Source organism: Centroberyx affinis, unplaced genomic scaffold (assembly GCF_046629955.1).
Source record: "Centroberyx affinis isolate AG114_WGS23_722 - 3 ecotype Tasmania unplaced genomic scaffold, CSIRO-AGI_Caff_v1 ptg000246l_1, whole genome shotgun sequence".
Lineage (NCBI taxonomy): Eukaryota > Metazoa > Chordata > Actinopteri > Beryciformes > Berycidae > Centroberyx > Centroberyx affinis.
The window spans coordinates 125,334-145,007 of NW_027278929.1; the positions used below are offsets into that span (position 1 = coordinate 125,334).

General features: G+C 42.0%; 1 protein-coding gene across 1 annotated transcript in view; it reads left to right on the forward strand.

The window, feature by feature from the left end:
- Positions 1-19,674, forward strand: part of LOC139665332 (collagen alpha-1(XI) chain-like) — an 89,174-nt gene that overhangs the window by 59,092 nt on the left and 10,408 nt on the right. The window contains 15 exon segments of the mRNA XM_071544330.1: positions 2,420-2,527; positions 2,711-2,818; positions 3,864-3,917; positions 4,505-4,558; positions 8,668-8,713; positions 8,716-8,774; positions 11,349-11,402; positions 12,493-12,546; positions 12,656-12,709; positions 13,055-13,108; positions 14,964-15,071; positions 15,269-15,322; positions 15,770-15,823; positions 16,587-16,640; positions 18,737-18,790. Of these exon segments, the coding sequence (XP_071400431.1) occupies positions 2,420-2,527; positions 2,711-2,818; positions 3,864-3,917; positions 4,505-4,558; positions 8,668-8,713; positions 8,716-8,774; positions 11,349-11,402; positions 12,493-12,546; positions 12,656-12,709; positions 13,055-13,108; positions 14,964-15,071; positions 15,269-15,322; positions 15,770-15,823; positions 16,587-16,640; positions 18,737-18,790 (969 nt within the window).

Here is a 19,674-nt window from a genome sequence, read left to right on the forward strand (position 1 = left end):
GGTGGACACATAGTAAAGGTTCCCTACCAACAATAATAGCATGAAGCAGTCTTGTAGTTTTTTGGCCTGAAAATCACATGCTCATGGTCTTGATCTTGACTTGATCTTGTCTTGGGTGATGACATGAGTCCCAAATTTCTCAAAAGTATTTTGCCCCTGGTGGTAAGCAATAGAAATTTAATAGAAAAAAATCTATTCAAACGTCTTCCAGAAACAAGATGTTTCTGTGTAACTCCAGTAACAAGGCAGCTCCTTGGTCACAACTGACCATCAGTGTGGCCTTGTAACAGATATGTTAAGTATTATTGTTGCTAGCCAAAAAAGTCAATCATGCTCTATTGGTTACTATGCCAACTGTTGTGGCAGCGAGAGAGCTAGTTGGTGATTTTCCTTGTTTTCTTCTGTTTTTTGTTGTCATGTATGCCATGTAATATGTGTATATATGTGTAATATGTATCCTAAATGTTAGGATGTTCTTTACTATGATTATGGGTATTTTGGTGCTGTGCCTTGCGCCTATTGCATCACCGTCTCACCCATAATCACAGTAGAGAACGCCCTCTTGCCCGTTATTGCTGTATTCGTGCGCTGTGTCATTCCCCACTCGGTCGCGCATAGTTTGGGACCCTGAAAAGGAGCAGCAGTGGCGGAGTAATCCATAAATAAGTGGGCCGTTTTTTTCTCTGTCTTTGTCTCTGAGCCCCTCAGTTAGTGATGTATGCAATGAAAAGCCTCAGGAGCTCCAGTGGTGAATCTGTACAGAAGGCTGACTGACAGGCAGCTTTGAACTGTCTGACATTTTGTTCAAGCGTTAAACGCAGGCTCCCTATAATTGCCCCTGCTCACCAGCGACAGAGCAATACCAGATTAGATGACAGCGGATATGCAGAGCACGAATGAAAGATGATGAAAGAGAGTAGAGGGGCGTTCGCTGAATGAGTGAAACCATTTCCACTGCAACATGAGATAGTTTTCTCAAATTAGCTTGGAAGCGGGTATTGGCTGAAAACATGTGATAGACTGTTTTTGTAGTGTTTGAAAAACTCCTTGAAAAAGAGGCCGGTGTGCAATGCCCACGCACACCAGAGATCTGATATTTTCCTCCATCGATTTCCTGCCAGAGATTCAGCTGCTGTTGAGCTGCGGGAAAGTCTGTGAGTGGTGTGTGTTGCTATTTCACAGTGTTCTTAGAGGGTTGTGTGTATGTATGTGTGTGTGTGTGTGTGTGTGTGTATGAGAGAGTGAGAGAGAATGAGCGAGAAAGAGAAAGAGAACAAGATAGAAAAAGGGGAAAAGAAAGAGAATGGCTGTGAAGAGTTCAGTCACACAAACCTCGTGTGTGTTTTCCCTGTTTGTGTGTTGCAGTTTCGTTTTCTAGTCAGAGAATCATGCATGTGTGTGGGAGAGAAACGAGGATAGAAAGAGAGAGCGAGAAAGAGAGGGAAATGGAGTGAAAGGATGTGAAGGGTTGTGAGTCAGAGAAACTCATGTGTGGGTCTGTGCATGCCTCTGTGTGTGAGTGTGAGTGTATGCATGCTGTGTGTGTGTGTGTGTGTGTGTGTGTGTGTGTGTGTGTGTGTGTGTGTGTGTGTGTGTGTGTGTGTGTCCAGGCAGGCAGGTTGGCAGGCTGGGGATGACAGTTTGGAGCTGTGTGTGTCACAGGAGATGTCTGTCATGAAATGGGCCAGGCCTATGAGTGCCAGGTGGCAGCTCACATCAGCAGCTGAATCATTGTTTGTGTGTGTGCATGTGTGTGTGTGTGTGTGTGTGAATATGTGCCCTGTATGATGCATGTGTGTGTATCTGAGTAGCCTCTTTGTTGCCGAAGCCTTCCTCTGGGTAGGAGGATGCCATAACGGCCTCTTAATCACAGATATACTAGTCATATATCTTTATGTGATTTTGGCCACCTACATGCCGATGAACACCCACCTGGGCATAGTGAATAGGAAAGTAATAAGACAAGCTGATGTGAGAATGAATGGTGAGACCTTGCATAAGGCCTTGGCAGAGGACGGTCCCTGCAAGCAGCTGAATCCTATTACTAGATAAGAGTTCCTTCATCAGCCCAGGTGCTCTCATCCCAGAGAGGCTTTGAGGCTGGCAGCAAGGTCATTATAGGTTTATTATTTTTATCAGTTTACATTTTTATTTTTAGTTCGCTGATGTGTCTTTGGGAATGCTTTGTATTACAATGGCCTTATTAGCCTGGGTGAAAAGTGATTACAGGCATTCGGTGGTCATATTGTAAACACTAATGAATTCAACTTTTTCATGTTTCTAGCTGAAGCAAGCGCACTTTCCTTTGATTTCAGATAGCTCGTACATTTGCTGCAGGAAGCGGACGTTTCTAGTTTGCTGCTGTATGATAATGTCAGCTGTTAGGCATGTCTGATGGGTCTTTGTTCCTGGATGACAGGGTTCTCCTGGAGAGAGAGGCGCTGCTGGCCCCGGCGGTCCCATTGGTCTGACGGGACGCAACGGCCCCCAGGGACCCCCCGGTCCCGCCGGAGACAAGGGAGGCCCTGTGAGTATTTCCTTTCTTTCTAACGCTCTCTTTGACACACTCACCCAGTCAAACACTTCCTTAGTTCTCTTTCTCATTCTTAAAGATAGATGGCTGTGATAACTAAATAAAAAAAGAAAACAGTTGATTTTGACTGCTGCTAATTTGAGTCTTTCTGACGGCTGTGGTCCATGTTATGTTTAGGGAGAGAAAGGTCCCATGGGTCCCGCTGGTCGTGACGGTATCCAAGGTCCTGTGGGTCTTCCTGGTCCGGCTGGTCCTCAGGGACCCCCTGGAGAGGACGGTGACAAGGTGGAGTACAGTTGGTTTGCACCTGTCAGCAACAGCAGTGTGATGCACTTTACCGGGAATCTTGGGGTTAAATGTCTACTCTAGAGAGTCAAATACTTTTCAAAACACAACAAAAGCATTCACTGTACTTGGTGAAAGGTAAAAAAGAAAATATTAAATTGGAGACACTTGTTACAGATAGCGACATGAAAAAAAGCGACACGTCTCTAGTGCTGACAGGGTGTCTGCAAAATGTGTTTAGAAATGTAAGGGTGACATATTTACTTTCTTTGCATGTTTGATATTTTTTACTCCCATCCATCATTATAACTAGCAATGACAGAACATGTCATGATCAGAGATAGGCTGTTGCATAAACAGCCTTTCCAATAACATACAAACAAGCGCACACTAACATACGTACTATAGAGAATACAGTACTTAACATGCACACCACAGATACACAAATAACAATTTACTTACATAGTACATCTACAGCAACTCTAATAGCACTCTTTGTTTAGCCTCAAGGCCAGTAATGACAGAAAATATCATTCTCAGTGATGAGGTTGTTGCACTCAATAACCAAAATAAACATGTTTTTTACTGGCATACAAACAAGCATGCACTGGAATGCATAAAAACACTTAGTAAAGCAAATAGATCAACAAATACAATGTACTGAAATAGCCATGACTCATTCATACTCTGTTTACACTCAGTCCAGCAAATACCATCTCCACAGTTAATGCACTCGACCACAGATCAGCATCTTTTGAATTAGTAATCATCACACATTTCCAATCCCTGTCACGTCTCCTATCACGCCATTTTGTCAATGATAGTGCCAATGGGGGTAGACAGGGAGCCAAGTAATCAATTAATTGCAAACACTTGCCCAAGGTCTTTGTGGGCCAATCAAATTAGAATCTCTCGAGTAATATTTACCGCCCAATCACGGTAAAGGTGACATCTAAAGATATTGGACTTAGACTAAACATGGGAGGCAAAGCCTTTTAAGATGGAGGGGGAAGATGTGAGCTGTGCTGTTTGTATTGCTCTACAGGGAGAAGTTGGCGGACCTGGCCAGAAGGGAAGCAAAGGAGACAAGGGTGAACTTGTGAGTCTGTTTTCTCTCTCTCTCTGTCACATTTTCACAACTCTAAAGCAGTGAGTTTTAAATGCTGTCGACAATCCATGGTGATTCAGGAAAGATCACAGGTTGTTTTTTTGCAAATGGAATGCTGAAGAAGGTCATCTTGCCTTAAACAGTCTTCAGCATATAAAATATTTAGTGCTGTATTGTGTTATTTGACCAGGTAAGGTATTCAATTAAACCACAGAAATGGTTGGTTAGATATCAGTATAAATACCAATGTGTTTTGTCATCATCATAAACCTAGTTTGTGCTTTTTAATTGAATGTGATTTTAGCTGACAACATATTACTGAGAAAATCAAATTCATCTTCATGATGGACGTTAGGGCCACAAATGTTTGGTCCATTGTGAAAATAAATGAAAAAGTTTTCTTTGCTGAGAGCAATGCCATTCCTTCGATTAGACATCCTGCATGACTGGATAACACACTGAGCGGTCTGAGCGTGGAGTTGTTTTCACAAATCTTCCTTGTTCTGCATGTAGAACAGCATGTCTACCTTGTTTAGGCCGTTGGTCTGACTGCGTATCTTTGTCCTCCATGTCTGCAGGGCCCCCCAGGTCCGAGCGGTCTCCAGGGTGTGGTCGGAGCTCCTGGTCCAGCTGTAAGTATCACCTCCTCTGGCCACCTCACATCAACTCTACTCCCTTGAAATATTATCTTCCCCTCTCGCTTCACCCTTAACTCATTATGGATGGTTGCTCGGTGCCCCCTGCCCCTGTACATCATGCATCCACCCCTGCAAGTGCCCACCCTGTCAGATAGGTCATACAAGCAGGAGTAGTTATTGAGGTTAGTCGAAATGCTGTACAACTTTGTATGCAAAGGTGAAGACAAAGTAGCAGAGACAATAGCAAAAGAATATGGAATCATCACAGAATGATACAGCAGGAACAGGAGAATAAGGCTTCACACATCACAGCATCATAGACATTTTTATGAGTACATATTCCAACTGAAATGAATGAGAAATTGTATTTTTATCCATACTTGAATGTGGTGCCACTAATCTTTCAGTTCCCCACATGCCCAGTTGGTAATCCATGCATTCCCTTATTCATTTCAAACATCATCTTCCCCTTTCAAAAAGGTTCCCAGCCTTTATTGACAGATATTGCCCCGTACTGAAGTCAGAAAATTCCCCTGACCTCAACATTTCAAATGCATTGAAACTGTATGTGTTGTTGTCCTGACCCTGTTGATAAAAACAATGTTTAATTTCCCAGATGGACAGAAATCAAGCAGCTGTTCTAGCCAGGTCAATGACATAAGCAAGCAGTATCGCTTTTTACTGTGGCTTCTGCTCTCCAACAGCCTTCAGAGACAGTTTTCTGTTCATTTCAAAATCCCCATCCTTTTATTCTCATGTCATGATTACAAAAAAAATCTGTTTACATAAATATCAGGATACCCCACATAGAGTCCCATCACCAAGGTTGTAACAGCTTGTCCTTCATCAGACGTTTACCACATCACAGAGTGTAATTAGGAGTTTGTTTCTTCACTTATCCCTCCGAGATTCACATGCAGGATTAAAACCCATGACCTTCCAGTAGCGAGACAGTCTCACTAACCACTATGCCGCCCTGCCAATCATCTTCATGTATGACCTAATATGGCACCGAGAGAGAACCAGAACCAGCTGAACAGACTGCCCTATATACTGCAGCACAACCACTGTTCTTACCCATCTCATTAACACTGCAGGAAAAGTCCTGTTTCTACAATAGCTGATGGCCTGAGGGCAACTAACAGCTCATTGCTGTAAATTATTGGGCCTTAACAACCATTCCAGCAAAAATTCAGCATCTGCAGGGCTCTGTAGGGGCTGAATAGGCCTGGTGAGATGGATTGCCGCTAGCAGGTAGCACACACAAGCTGAATAACAACAAATTATTTAACAGTGGTTTGTCCTGGTGAGTCAGTCCACTCATGTGCATTCATACCTTCATGACTGTGTAGACTTGAGATTTGGCTCGTGCTGTGGCATTTAATACTGTTATCAATCTTTACTGTATCTACCACTTCTTTTGTGGAGAGGTGAATTACCCAATTACCTTTAAAATAGGGGAGGTTGGTATTTAATTTGATTTGTTAAGGCTTACTTTTTTGTAACCACAGCCCAGTCACCAGTGGCACTGTCTTTAAGATGCAAATACAGGTCAATCAGTTAGGGTGACACACTTCACTCCTCTATACAAGGACGCTTGAGCGGTATCTAAATAATAAACAGAAGTAAAAGTTGTACGCAAATGAATTTTGGTGGTGTCACATTCATTAGTTTATGTGGACGGCTGTGATACAGTGAATATGTGTGAATGCATACCGATATATGTACCTAAATCTTTTTTTGATCGCAAGACAACACAGTATACAAACTTTAACAATATATCATGTTGTTTTATAAGCAGTGCTTCTATGCATGTGTGAAATATGCTATGTTTGCTAATGGTTCAATTGATAACGTTAATTAGCAAGCCTAACTTTAGTGTATGTAACATTAATGTGGCAATGCAATAAGTCTGTTTATGTCTTTATGCCTGCTAGCTTTAGAAAACTTTAAATGCACACCATTTTACCCTCTACTGGCATTGAAGACAGCCAAACATGTAAAAGTTGATATTTCTAACATCATGACAGGCCAACAGAAATCCAAAATAGCTACTTAGATTTGGTTCATGGAAAATCTAAAAATATGTGGGTTGGATGTACCTCACATCTCCCTCTGCCCACTGAATCAAATCCCCTTCTCTACTAAACCCTTCTGTCTCTCTTATTATCTTATTTCTTTTTTAGCAGCATTTCTCTCTTATATCTCAATTGTAAAAAGAATGAAAAAATGCAAGCTCATTCAACTGTTGCACTCATTGTATGTCAGTCTGGATAAGTCAGTTAAATGCCTAAACTTTATAAAATGTAACATGGATGGGAAATCTATGAGTTGGGGACAAGCGTGTACACAGCATGTTTACTTATTTATTTATTTATTTATTTTCATTTACACCTGCATCAACATGTGTATCACGCCTCAAAGCCTAAGCGTCCCTTATACTCCATGTACAGTAAGAGTTCCTGCACAGAATTATGAAATCTAATTCGGTGCCACCAGCCACACTTCACCTTTCAGATATGGAAAGGACTACCAGGTCTAATTACTGAAAGCTCCACAGCCATTTAATTACAGCACTTTCGTGGAAGCATGGGTAGCACACACTGTGACTGAAAATCCATAAAGATACATTGGCTGGTGATGATGAGGGTCCCTGAAAAGCATGTTGCTGTGGAGATCTTCAGTGAGTAGTATATACATAGTTTCTGTATACTTCTCTCTCAAAGTTTTTATTCAGGAAACAGCAAGCCCCTCTTCAGAATAATGCTGTAAAGCGTAAGAGTTGGAGAACATACACTCACATTTTAGGCAATTAGCTGATGCTGTTATCCAGAGTGACTTACTGTGAATGTGCAGGTAGGGGTGAAGCTCAAGCACTCTTAAGCAGGACATGAGTGGTGTTGATGTCCTTAACTTGCTGTTGTGGGGATCAACCCGTGACCTTTTCGTTGCAGTGCAGTCTCTCTAACTACTACTTGTCCCCCACACCTCCGACACTTCAATTCAAAGCTCTTCTCACTCTACCTGTAATCACCTAACAGTCCCTAAACTATTCTGCATTCACTGCCAGCGCCCAGGCTGCCTAAACGTCCCAGGGCTCAGCAAGAGCTCACAAAGCACTTTCAAGTGCTGACGTGCGTTTGAACTGAAACTCCCAGTTTGTCAGCACTTCCCTCCCTCCCTGTAGCCTCCCTTTCTGCTCCTCTTTAGCCTCATGCACCTCTGACTTCACAGATGAAGTCAGCATATTTCACATACTCTGTTTACCGTAACCCCGTGGCTATGCTCTACTGTAACCTGTGTTCCCTGATGAGGAGCTTTGGTACGCCGGCTGCTGTTCCTCAGGTAGCCGGGTAGCACAGTGGCTCAGTGGTTAGCGCTGTCGCCTCACAGCAAAAAGGACGGGGTTTGATCCTCGGACCCGGTCCTTTCTGTGTGGAGTTTGCATGTTCTCCCCGTGTTTGCGTGGGTTTCCTCCAGATGCTCCGGTTTCCCTCATAGTCCAAAGACATGCAAGTATGAATGTGAGTTTCTGTCTATCTGTGTTAGTCCTGCGTTGGACTGATTCCCTGTCCATCCGCCCAGTGTATGCTGGGATAGGTTCCAGCCCTGCACAACGGAGTAGTTAGTTGGAAACTTTATTGTCCACAATGTGGAAAATTGAAATCGGCTTCACCACAATCATTATGGAATTACAAACAAGACAATTGACAATTTGACATGAATAACAGGAAAAGAGCTTATCACATAATTAGAAAATGCCATGCTAGGTTACAATGTGGAAAATTCTGGGAAAAGTGCAATGTGCAAATAGTACAGTGCAGATTATGCCAAGAAGCATGTGCAAATTTAGCCTGGGGAGAGGGGCGAAGGGAGAAGCTCAGGAAGCTTAACTATTCATTTAATATTTTAATTGACTCGGCACAAACGATTTACTATACACATTTTGGTGGCTCGTGGTTGCCTTTAGCAAAGTAGTAAAGAAATCCCATAAAAGAAAGTCTGCAGACTTGAGTGTTTGTGGACTAGCAGGTGGTGATGCATCAGCTAATGGAGATCAGATTAAAGGTGTCGGGGTTCTCATGAACATTGACCTCCCACAGGGCAGCGATGGTGAGTCTGGACCCAGAGGACAGCAGGGTATGTTTGGCCAGAAGGAGACGAAGGATCCAGAGGATTCCCTGGTCTACCAGGACCCATTGGACTGCAGGTAAGCCTCCATTAAATCCACATAATTTCAGACACATGCGTCTGCACACACACACACACACACACACACACACACACACACACATACATTGATCCTCTTTCTCTCTCTCTCTCTTTCCCCCTCATGACAACCTGATCACGTTGAACACAGCCTAGTAAGCATGCATATCGGTTTCCTTTCTGTCAAAGCCAGCCGCAACAGAATGATTTGCTCTGCTCCTTAAGACCCTTCAGACCTACAACATTTCATCTCTCCGTACACCATTTACATTACATCAAAACAGAGCATAATTTATTAATGCAGCCTCAGCTCCTAATAACACTTTGTATAGCTCCTGGGCAAATAATGCTTTTTTCCCCCTCAAGGTCTTTCCCGAGTGCAGACAGTTCTAAAAATCCATCACCATTGCTAACATTTTGCATTTGGCATTTTGCCGCAGCGTTAATGGCAGGGAAGCTGCCATTGGTTTTCCACTCATACTTCATCATTATCATGCAGTAAATTGCGCCCCTGCAGCGCTCTCAGGCCCGACTAAGAGAGCAGCTGCTGTGACAGACCCTAGCTGGTGTCACGATTATATTTACATTTCACTCAATTTACAGTAATTACGCATTTATTTCCCCCTGAGAAACACAACTATGTGAAAAGCAAACTAAAAATATATTTTAGTTTGCTTTTACCAAATTTTAGATGTAAAATAAATTGCACTTTGAGGATATTAGACTATGGATAAGCTTTACCCTATTCCACTCTACTCTGCTCTACTTTACACTACTCTACTCTACTCTACTCTACACTACTCTACTCTACTCTACTCTACTCTGCTCTACTTTACACTACTCTACTCTACTCTGCTCTACTTTACACTACTCTACTCTACACTGCTCTACTCTACTCTTCTCTACTCTGCTCTGCTCTGCTCTGCTCTGCTCTACTTTACACTACCCTACTCTACGCTTCTCTACTCTGTTCTGCTCTACTTTACACTACCCTACTCTACTCTTCTATACTCTACTCTGCGCTTGCTGTGCTCTACTCTCCTGCAGTAGAGGGAAAGAAGAACAAAAGGACAGAACAAATATAAACCAATGAGCTAAAGTTGAAGAAACTTGCTTTGGTGGCAATGAATAAAGAAACGGCACACTTAAGAATGTCTTGAAGTCAATTATCCAAGGACTCACCAAGGATGAAATTAGAGCGAAGCCCCGCTGGTCAATGGGGCCAGATAACGTTGTTATTAAGTGCGATTGGCTTTTAATTGGGCATAATGCACTCCATCTCCACTCTTTTAATTATGTTTGGCTAAGCTGCCCTTCAATAGATGGCAGCAGCCACTGCGAGCTCAGCTCTTCAATGCAATTATCTGTTGCATTAATGATTTTGGACCGTGCGGGAATGAATGGCTTTGATTTGAAAGCCCTCCATCGGTCGGGGCTGTGTTTGCTGTGGAATATTGGAGTCTGCGCTGAGCGGATGAATTTTTCAGATTAAGAGTTTAGCATTTGGACGTAGAGGAGAGTAAATATCAGATTTGATTACACCGGAGTGTCCTTAAAGTTCAAGAATAGTGTGGAAAGTGGAGGGAAATTCCAAGTCATAAGTAAACATTTATTGATCTGTCCTAATCTATGTATCTGACTGCCACACAGTAGTGGTGTGTGTGTGCGTGTGCCTGTGTGTGCGTGTGTGTGTGTGTGTGTGTGAGAGAGATGTAACTCTAGACATAATACACCTCTTCTTTCCTGCCTTCTACTGCACTGGAACACGCCATTTCCAAACCAGCCTAACAAGTCCAGTCCCGTTCATATTCATACATTATCCGTAAATGAAGTTGATGCTTTATTTATTTTTCCATTCTTACTGCCCACATGCTTTATTACTATGACTAAGGTCCCAGTCAAAATCATTTGTAAATTAGCCTTCCCTGCCATTGCAGAGGCACAGTAAATCAACAAAATGGGCAGAAATTGCACATACATGATCACGATGACCGATAACCTTGTCATTTTGGTTTTACAGTAACTTATCATTACCGCTGCCTTCCACCCACCTATTGATTATGCATACTCCATCAACACAGTTTAACTAACAGAACAAGTAATAACTGCAATTACGCAGGTACAATAAACTACAATAGCAAATGAGCGCTCTGTCATTTTCATTGCTAATCGTCTTGAAGATACACCCAAGTTGTATTCAAACTGTTTTAGTTAAGCATGATTGAATCCCAAAACTGAATAATACTTACCACTTTCCTGTGGACATAGACGGATGGAGCTCCCACCCTGTAATTTACACAGGCTGATTATACCCAAGCCTCCTATAGCCTTTAATTACAATAGGTGTTCTTTTTGACTAATTGTGTGTTTACACCGAGTGGTTCTGGGTGTGTTAATGTATTCCCCACCACACAGCAGTGCAGAGCCCCCTTCTCAACACACATCATCAGAAAGAACTTGTTAATCAGCAGCGAAAACGTATTTATGCCGCTGTATGTGCAGTGGTTAATTCCTCAGGTGTTGTCTCAGATTACTTTTTTCTTTTTGCTCATAAAATTCTTCTTCTCCTTCGCAGGGTTTGCCCGGCCCACCAGGTGAGAAGGGAGAGAATGGAGATGTAGGACCGATGGTGAGTATAGCTTCTCTGTTATTTTGCCTCTCTGTTACACCAATTCACATTGTCTTCACGTACAACCCATCGAGGTGGGAAATTGTGTTGATTGTTCAGAAATTTTGGCTGGTGGGTAAGTTTGGCAATTCCACCAGCCACTTGGCAGGTGTTTTTGAAGTCTGCGGAAGATGTATTGTATTCAAACAACCATTTCAGCTGGTAAAAATTCATTTAGGCTTTTTCCATTGCACTAGTGTGCTGTACTCCCGTGCTGTATGTTTTTCCATTATGTTTTCCATTATGTTATGTTCATGGTTCAGTACAGTTAGGCTACGGTAAAAGCGCACTTGTACAGCACCTTTTTGTACTTGATACCAGCCCGCTTTCAAAGGGCGCTGGTAGGATTATTGTCTTATGTAAGTGAGCAACACACAAAGTCACTTTTTAAATAACGAACACAATAAAAGCGGAAAGTCAGAGAAAGTTGAGAACAAAACAAAAACAATCAGTAGAAAACAACAACAAAACACTACAGCAATGGAAAACAGAAGAAATACAATCGCTAATCACAGTATGGGCTGAGGAGCAAGTGCAGAACAATCTTAGTCCTGCAGTGCGCAAACAGAAAAAAAAGTGTTTTTTGAAAATAATCAGCACGACGTCAGAGAACTATCGCTGCTGTAGCTCGTGTGGCGATATTGTTTACATGCAGTATTATTTCAAGTAAGAAAGAAAGATATAATCCCAGGCAAAATCCCAAAAAAGACAAATAAGTTGTTGACATTGACACTGGTTGCTATGGTTCTGCAGTTGCTGTAGCTGCACATATGCATACTGGAAAGGGTCCCATATGTTCAAAATTGCAATGGAAAACCAAAGGGTGCCAATCCTGTGCCATACAGTGCCAAACCATACCCAGACCCAACGTGGGTTCAGCACAGGACTTGTACAGTGGAAAAAACAATAGTGACAGATGAAACTTTTGAATTCACTTACCATGGTGGAAAGTAAAGCATAAATCTAGTTTCCCCTCCTGCAACATATAGAGTAAGCCTGTGGCACCAAACACTAAACTATACTGAACACACACTTCCATCTGTGCTGACAGGGTCCACCTGGTCCTCCCGGCCCCAGAGGTCCTCAGGGTTCGAGCGGAGCCGATGTAAGTCTCCTCGTTTGGTTTCTTTTTTTTTTTTTTGACAAGGCTTCAGTCACATTCATCATTTCAATGCAGTCGTTTGGTCGTCGCTAACACTGCGTTTCATCCACAGGGTGCACCAGGTCCTCCCGGTGGTATCGGTTCCATGGGAGGCAATGGTGAGAAGGTAAGAACCAGTCACATCCAAATCACAGCTGACATACTTGTTAGCCACTTAGCAGGCCCAAATGTATAATTTATTTAATTTTCTTTGGTATGTTTTGCCGGAAATTATGTGAATTCTTTCTCTTTTTGCCTCTTAAGTGTACTGCTGCCATTTACTACCATAGTAACTCAAGCAAAGTTCAGTGTGTGTGAAAGCAAATATTTTTAAGAGTCTGTCAGTTCTGTAGAAGATCCAAACCAAACACACTCAGATGGCAGTTGATCCGCTAATTAATCTATTAGTCAGCCGATAACAGCAGACTGTTTACTGTCAGAATGATAATCCACACTTACTGTGATTCAACAGGGAGAGAATGGTGAGGCTGGCAACCCAGGACCCCCCGGAGAGCCTGGTACCGGAGTAAGTACAGTATCATATGGGTAGATTCAGATGGGCATTACTCAACTCTCTTCAGACAGCATTCTGAACTTCCAAAACAAGAGAACTTACTACTCATTCTTGTGTAAACAGTCGTTAAAAATGCATAGCAAATAGCACAAACATTATCCAGCAAGTGTACTAATTTCCCCGTGTGTATTATTCCTCCCTTATGTCATTGTGACTGTTTTAACAATCTGCCTATGAATATATTTGAGTGCAGCTAATTAAGTTTTGTTTATTATTTGACACTTCAGCAGTAGGGGTGTTCTACCTCTGGCTGTTTCACCTCCATATTACCGTATGTTGATGCGTGGCCAAGCTAGCAACCTGGGGGCTTTTCAGCAGATAATTAGCGCAGCCATATTTGGACACCCCCAATGTGCTAGTGTCATTAATCTAACCCACAGGGCAAATATCCCTTGAGTTATTTAGATGTTCTCACAATAGGATGCAGTGTGATAAATTACAATAACATTTTATTATTTGACTTCTCAGAAATTTGTTTGGAATCACAAGCAGTTCTCTTCCACACAATACGTCCAACATCTGTTTCTGTATGCAGCATATTGCCTTTGTCCACAATAGTGCCACTGGTTTTGATTAACTTTACAATGGCGAAAATCAAGATCAAGTATTCAGAGTTGGCATCCTGAGCCTATTTATCTCAAATCAGAGCGGCGCCATCGATCCCGGCTAAGCAGCGGACACTGGTTGTGCAGACCAGCGAGGCTCCGCTCAGTCTTGGGTATGGGGCCTGAGTCCATCAGGTTGTATTGACGTCGCTGTCTGCCGCTGTGTATCTGTTTACAGTGACAGATAGGCCCTGTGTTGCACGGCACATTGAGGTCGATTAGAAAGGTGCCGTGCTGGCATCGACCGGAGAACAGTTCTGCTCTAATGGGCCGACTAACGATCTCTCTAAGCGTGTGGCTTGTAATTATACTTCACCTGCTGCTCTGAGGCGCAGCCAAGACTGTAAGACACCGTTTCCTCCATTACTGGGGCAAAACACAAATTGAGATTGTAATGATAAGACTATTGGAGTAGTAGTTTATCGCAGAGGTGGAAAGTTAACTAAGTACATATACTCAAGTACTGTACTTAAGTACAATTTTGACATACTGGCACTTTACTTGAGTATTTCCATTTTGTACTTTTTACTCCACTACATTTCAGAAGGAAATATTTAACATTTTACTCCACTACATTCATCTGACAGCTGTAGTTACTAGTTACTTTGCAGAATAAGGGTTTACATGCAAAACATACAGTGAGCTCATAAAATATGTTGCATTGTTAGAGTTTAAACTAACAGTATATGGAGCAGTTAGACCTACAACATTAAAATACCTCTTACAGGTTAATGCATCAATAATTTAATACTCTGTTCTTCAGAATGAGTTCTTTACTACTATGCTTTTATATACTTTTAGATATTGAATGCAGGACTTTTACTTTTACTGGTATTTTACTGGTAGTATTTTTCCATTATGGTATTGCTACTTTTACTTAAGTGAAGGATTTGAGTACTTTTTCCACCGCTGGTTTATTGGATTAAAATATGATTAAATAAAACAAAGAACCTGCATCACGTGATGCGTCATTCAAAACAGAATCTACAGCAAATGACATTTTCTTTTGGCTCTTGTTGTCTACTTTAGAGCCTCATATAGCCAAGTGGTGACAGCACAGTTTGGTACATCCTTTGATGTCAGTAGGAGTGACAGATTTAATATTCGTCCCGCGCCCTTATTTTAGCATGGCATTGTCAAAGTGGTGGTCACGGTCCTGACGTGGGCGTCACGGTGACGGGTTGTGATGCGTTTCTCCTCAGGGCCCGAGAGGAGAGACCGGTGAGAAGGGAGAATCCGGCCCACCCGGAGCTGCCGGGCCCCCCGGCGCCCGCGGACCCTCTGGAGACGACGGCCCCAAGGGAAACCCTGTACGTCCGCTCCACACAGACACACACACACACACAGCCGTGACCGAAGCCATTATTAGAACTGTCACTGATACTATCGCTGTGCCAAATTTCTCTCAGTGGAGCTGTCTGCTGTTAGAGCTGTTGTTGACACGATGTGCACTGTGTCAAATGTCTGAGTGGAGCTCAGTCTTCTTATTGACTCGCTCTGTCCGCAGGGTCCTGTCGGCTTCCCTGGAGACCCTGGCCCCCCTGGTGAGCCTGGTGTTGGTGTAAGTGCTATATTTAAACCTAAATCAGCCTGATGTTGTCATTGCACTGTATGTTTAGGGTTCTGTACCATTCAGTGAATAACTATTGCTCTGATCTTACATGTGCAACGTTAAATACCCGTAATAAGAGTATGATATTGAAAACGAAAGAGCGATACAGATGCCTTTGCTACCTTTACTGTTTGTTTTCTTGTTTTTTCGTGTTTTCTTCTTGATTTTCATCTTTTGCGTAGTAGGATTAGCATTTAGTGTTATGATTTTATTTATTTGTTTGCTTTTTTTGAGGTGAGATAAGCCCTTTGGGGTGCTTTATCTCTCCTGCAAAATCTGTTATATGTGCACATAAATAAACTCCAAACTGTATCCTCAAATGGCATTACACTATATGATATATGAGCTGAGTTGAGCGATTCCATGTGAGTCATCTATCCTCTGTATTTCCCTTAGGGTATTGATGGTTTACCAGGAGACAAAGGAGATGACGGAGAAGCCGGTCAACCTGTGAGTCTGCTGTCATTTACACCCTCTGAATGCATGAAAACTGCCATGTAAACAAATGGAAAATGTCATAAGCCATAAGTCACATTCTGAATCCAATATTGAAGGCAGTATATTTGAATTTAAATCCTCAGTACACCAGGCAAGTTGACAAAGATCACATTTCCATTTACAGCAGTGGTGTGGGAGGGTAGTGGCAATAACAAAACATAATGCATCAACCTAATGTGATTCACCCCTGAATGTGTAGACCTATTCGCCTTCAGTTCACTCAATTCTGGATTTTCTTCAAAATTAAGAAGCTGGAAATCTTTTGCAATAAATAAATTATTGAGATCAGATTGGAAACTTTATCACTGCTATGTGAATTCCTGTTTCACTTTACTTTTCATTTTGAATGAGTGATTTGAAACTGAATTTAGGCAATTGTACTTGACTCATATAGTGAAGCAAAGAACATAGCAACAATTAGGTGAGGTGAGATCTAAGGGGAACAGTGAAGTTGTTGAGGTTCCATATCTGTTGTGACAAAAAAATCAGTCTCTCATTCAATTCAACATTTAATGTCTATAATATAGAGGATCTAGTCTGTAAAAGTGTTATAATTTTGGCAACAAAGGACTTATGTTGCCTCCTACCCTTTAAAATGACCATAATTTGTTTCATGTTGTATCACTTTCAAATGGTGAATGTCTCATTTTGTATCAAACTCATAATTTGCTATGAAGTGGATTTAAGTTGAAGTGTTCTATCTACTCTAATTTAGGGCCCTCCAGGTCCATCTGGTGAGGCTGGAGTACCAGGACCTCCTGGCAAAAGGGTGAGTACAAGTCCAGAATGATGCATGAGAGGATACTTCTCTTGATCTCTTGAGATGTGCTCTATTTCTGCATTCAGAACACTCTCACAAGCTCAGAGCTATTACTGAGTGTATAGTAATTCAGTTACCTCTCATAATTGTGAATTTTGCATTACTATACATGCGCATGAAAAAACACAATAAAAGAATGGGAAGAGAAGTGATGTCCTTTGGCTAACCGACTGTCCAGAGCAGCCAGTAATTGGAGATAGAGACTGTTCTGCAGGAGAATATTGACCCATTGTGAGTTTGACTGGCAGTAATGTTAAAGCAGTAGGACTAGCTACTTATGTCAGGAAATTAAGTTGTCACTTCCAGCTCTGGCACTGGATGCCTTTTCAGCCACACCAGACTCAAGCTCAGATTATTTCATTTCACTAGCATAGCATTTTTACGATCCCTTCCATTTACAGTAATAATGTTTTATAGTTAGCAATAAAGCGCAACACTAATGCGGTCTAATGAACAGTTGGCACAACATGTCTAGAGAGAATAGGGGCTTTGATATTTAAAGTCAATTCATCCCATTTTGTGTACTTCAGTATGGAAATTTCTTGTTATACTGCAGAGCTCATACTCAATAAAGTCTAACTTCCCCTCAGTGACTCAGCCAAGGGTGCAGAGCTTCTGTATCACCTAACTCTGCTGCTACCTCAAAATGTTAATGCAAAATGGCATAGATACCATACAACACTTGCTTGTCAGCTAAGCTCATAACGTTACAGATGCATGATAGACACTGACTTTGTGCCTGCTATCATGAATCGAGAGGGATCAATCAATGAAGCCGCTTGGTGAAAAGATCTTAATCGTAGTTTCACAACAAAGATTTCTAAATCTGATGTCTTGGTCAGACAGGAAAAATCTGTTGAGGCTGATACACATTCTCATACACAGTCTCTCTAGCTTATCATGATCGCTCAGCTTGTGAGTAGATGTTGTAGGTTGTTTGGGCAGAAGATGATCAGTAGGAAGATAGCAACATCTGAGATAAAAATGCCTAATAATTGTCTACCAGTGGTGGTGCTTCCCCAACAAAAATTCAAACACTTCCTCGTTAAGCATTGGGCACACTCATTTGCATGTTTGCCATGCAGTTCTGTGGCTCGAATTTAAAATACAGGCTTGACAGGTTGATCAACCATTTTAAAAACTTCCGTAAGCACTTTTAGGCCCAGCATTTGTATTCCAGGGGATAGCATCCAGGTGACAGAGGCTGCAGAGCAAATTAGAGCCCAGTTCTATGTCCATATTAATGGACTTTGTGATATGACGTTTTTTCATCCTTCACTATGGTAATTCCAGGTTAGTTTCTTTCCCAATATCTCTTCAAAATTGGCTCAGCTCTGGTGGTCACTGATGCATGGGGCTGTTTGGCTACATTAACACAAATGCACGCACGGATGCACACACATATACGTGCGCACACTCTCGCACACTCACACACTCACTCATGCACATATATACTTGCCAATGCCCATAACCTACATTGAGGACCGGACTCTCTTTTGTTTGCTCTATTAGATTATGGTTTCTAATGGCAAATGGCAGCCCACTTACAAGGCTTTGACTGGAGGCTGTTTGGCAAAAATACTGATGTGCTTTTAGCTCAGCCTGTTAGGAATGTAGGGCGATTTACTTACATTGATGTTGTCTGGCCCTTAATGACCCCTTTTTTTGATACCATTCAAGGTCAGAGAATGCATCAGCTGAATAATTAGTATGTACATGAAATTACTGCTTGCCAGCAAATGTTGGGTAATTGTGTCATTTCCCTTTTAGAGGATATTTTGTGTACTTTTTATATCCAAAATTAGCCATGAAGAGCCATGGGTGCTATAGTTAGTTAGTCAGTTAGTTTTTGTATTGTATTGTTTATGTAGATCCCCATTAGCTGCTGCAATCACAGCAGCTACTCTTCCTGGGGTCCACATAAATATTATTGACAATACTTTTGTGAATTCCTTCCTTCATCCGTTCCTTCGTTACAGTGACATAATGTATTAATTTACAATATCATGATGGCATTTGACTGATGTTCTGTCCTGTCCTTCCAGGGACCAATTGGACGAGCAGGTCAGGAGGGCAGACAAGGAGAAAAGGGATCCAAGGTAAGTCACCAACCCTCTGACTCCCACATTAGCTTGGGACTTAAAAGTTAGATGAAACTGTTGAACTGTGTGGAGCTGATCAGTGCTGAGATCAGGTACAGAAAAGGTTGGATAATGGCTGCCAGAATTTGCTGTTTAGCCTCCTAGAGGCGATGTGGACCAAATTCAGTGAAATGTCTGTGATGTTAGGCACCCGCTTGATCATCTAAATGGCACAGCCACACCCACTCAACCCCCTTACTGTAACGCCCTAGTCAGGTGCATAGGTGCTCAGCACAGGGATTTTAATATCAGATCCTGTGTATTGATGAAAATGGGCAAATTAGTCTCAGCGGAAAAGCGATGGGGTTCCTTGAGGCTATCGGTGGATTTGATTGCTTTGTTAAATCCCATAACATCCTGATGTTTGCACAGCAGACTAGACTCAAATTGGAAAAACCTTTTTGAATATCTGCCTTGATGAAAACATTTCTGTCTTCAAATCAATTGTTTCAAAGGAATGCACACACACAAAAACTGACAAATCTTAGAAACAACCCCTCTTTCTTTTGTTCTTGCTCGCTCTCCGTCACTCATTTCACACACATGCACAAACACACACACACACACATACAGAGTGAACATTCTATCCACATTGAGGTAAAGGATTAGAGTTGATTTGATGGAGACAAGCCAAAGCCTGTGCGGTGATCCTAGAGTGTCAAATCCAGGCCTAATTGGTTGTCAGAACAATTTAATCCCCTCATCCTATCATCCTAGCTGATATGACATCCCTGAAACTTCAATACATTAAAACTCCCTATTGCTCTTCAAGGACAATAGACGAGATCTGGCAACAATTGATCTGTTAGGGTCTTACAAGTCCTCAAAACTTCTCCAATCTT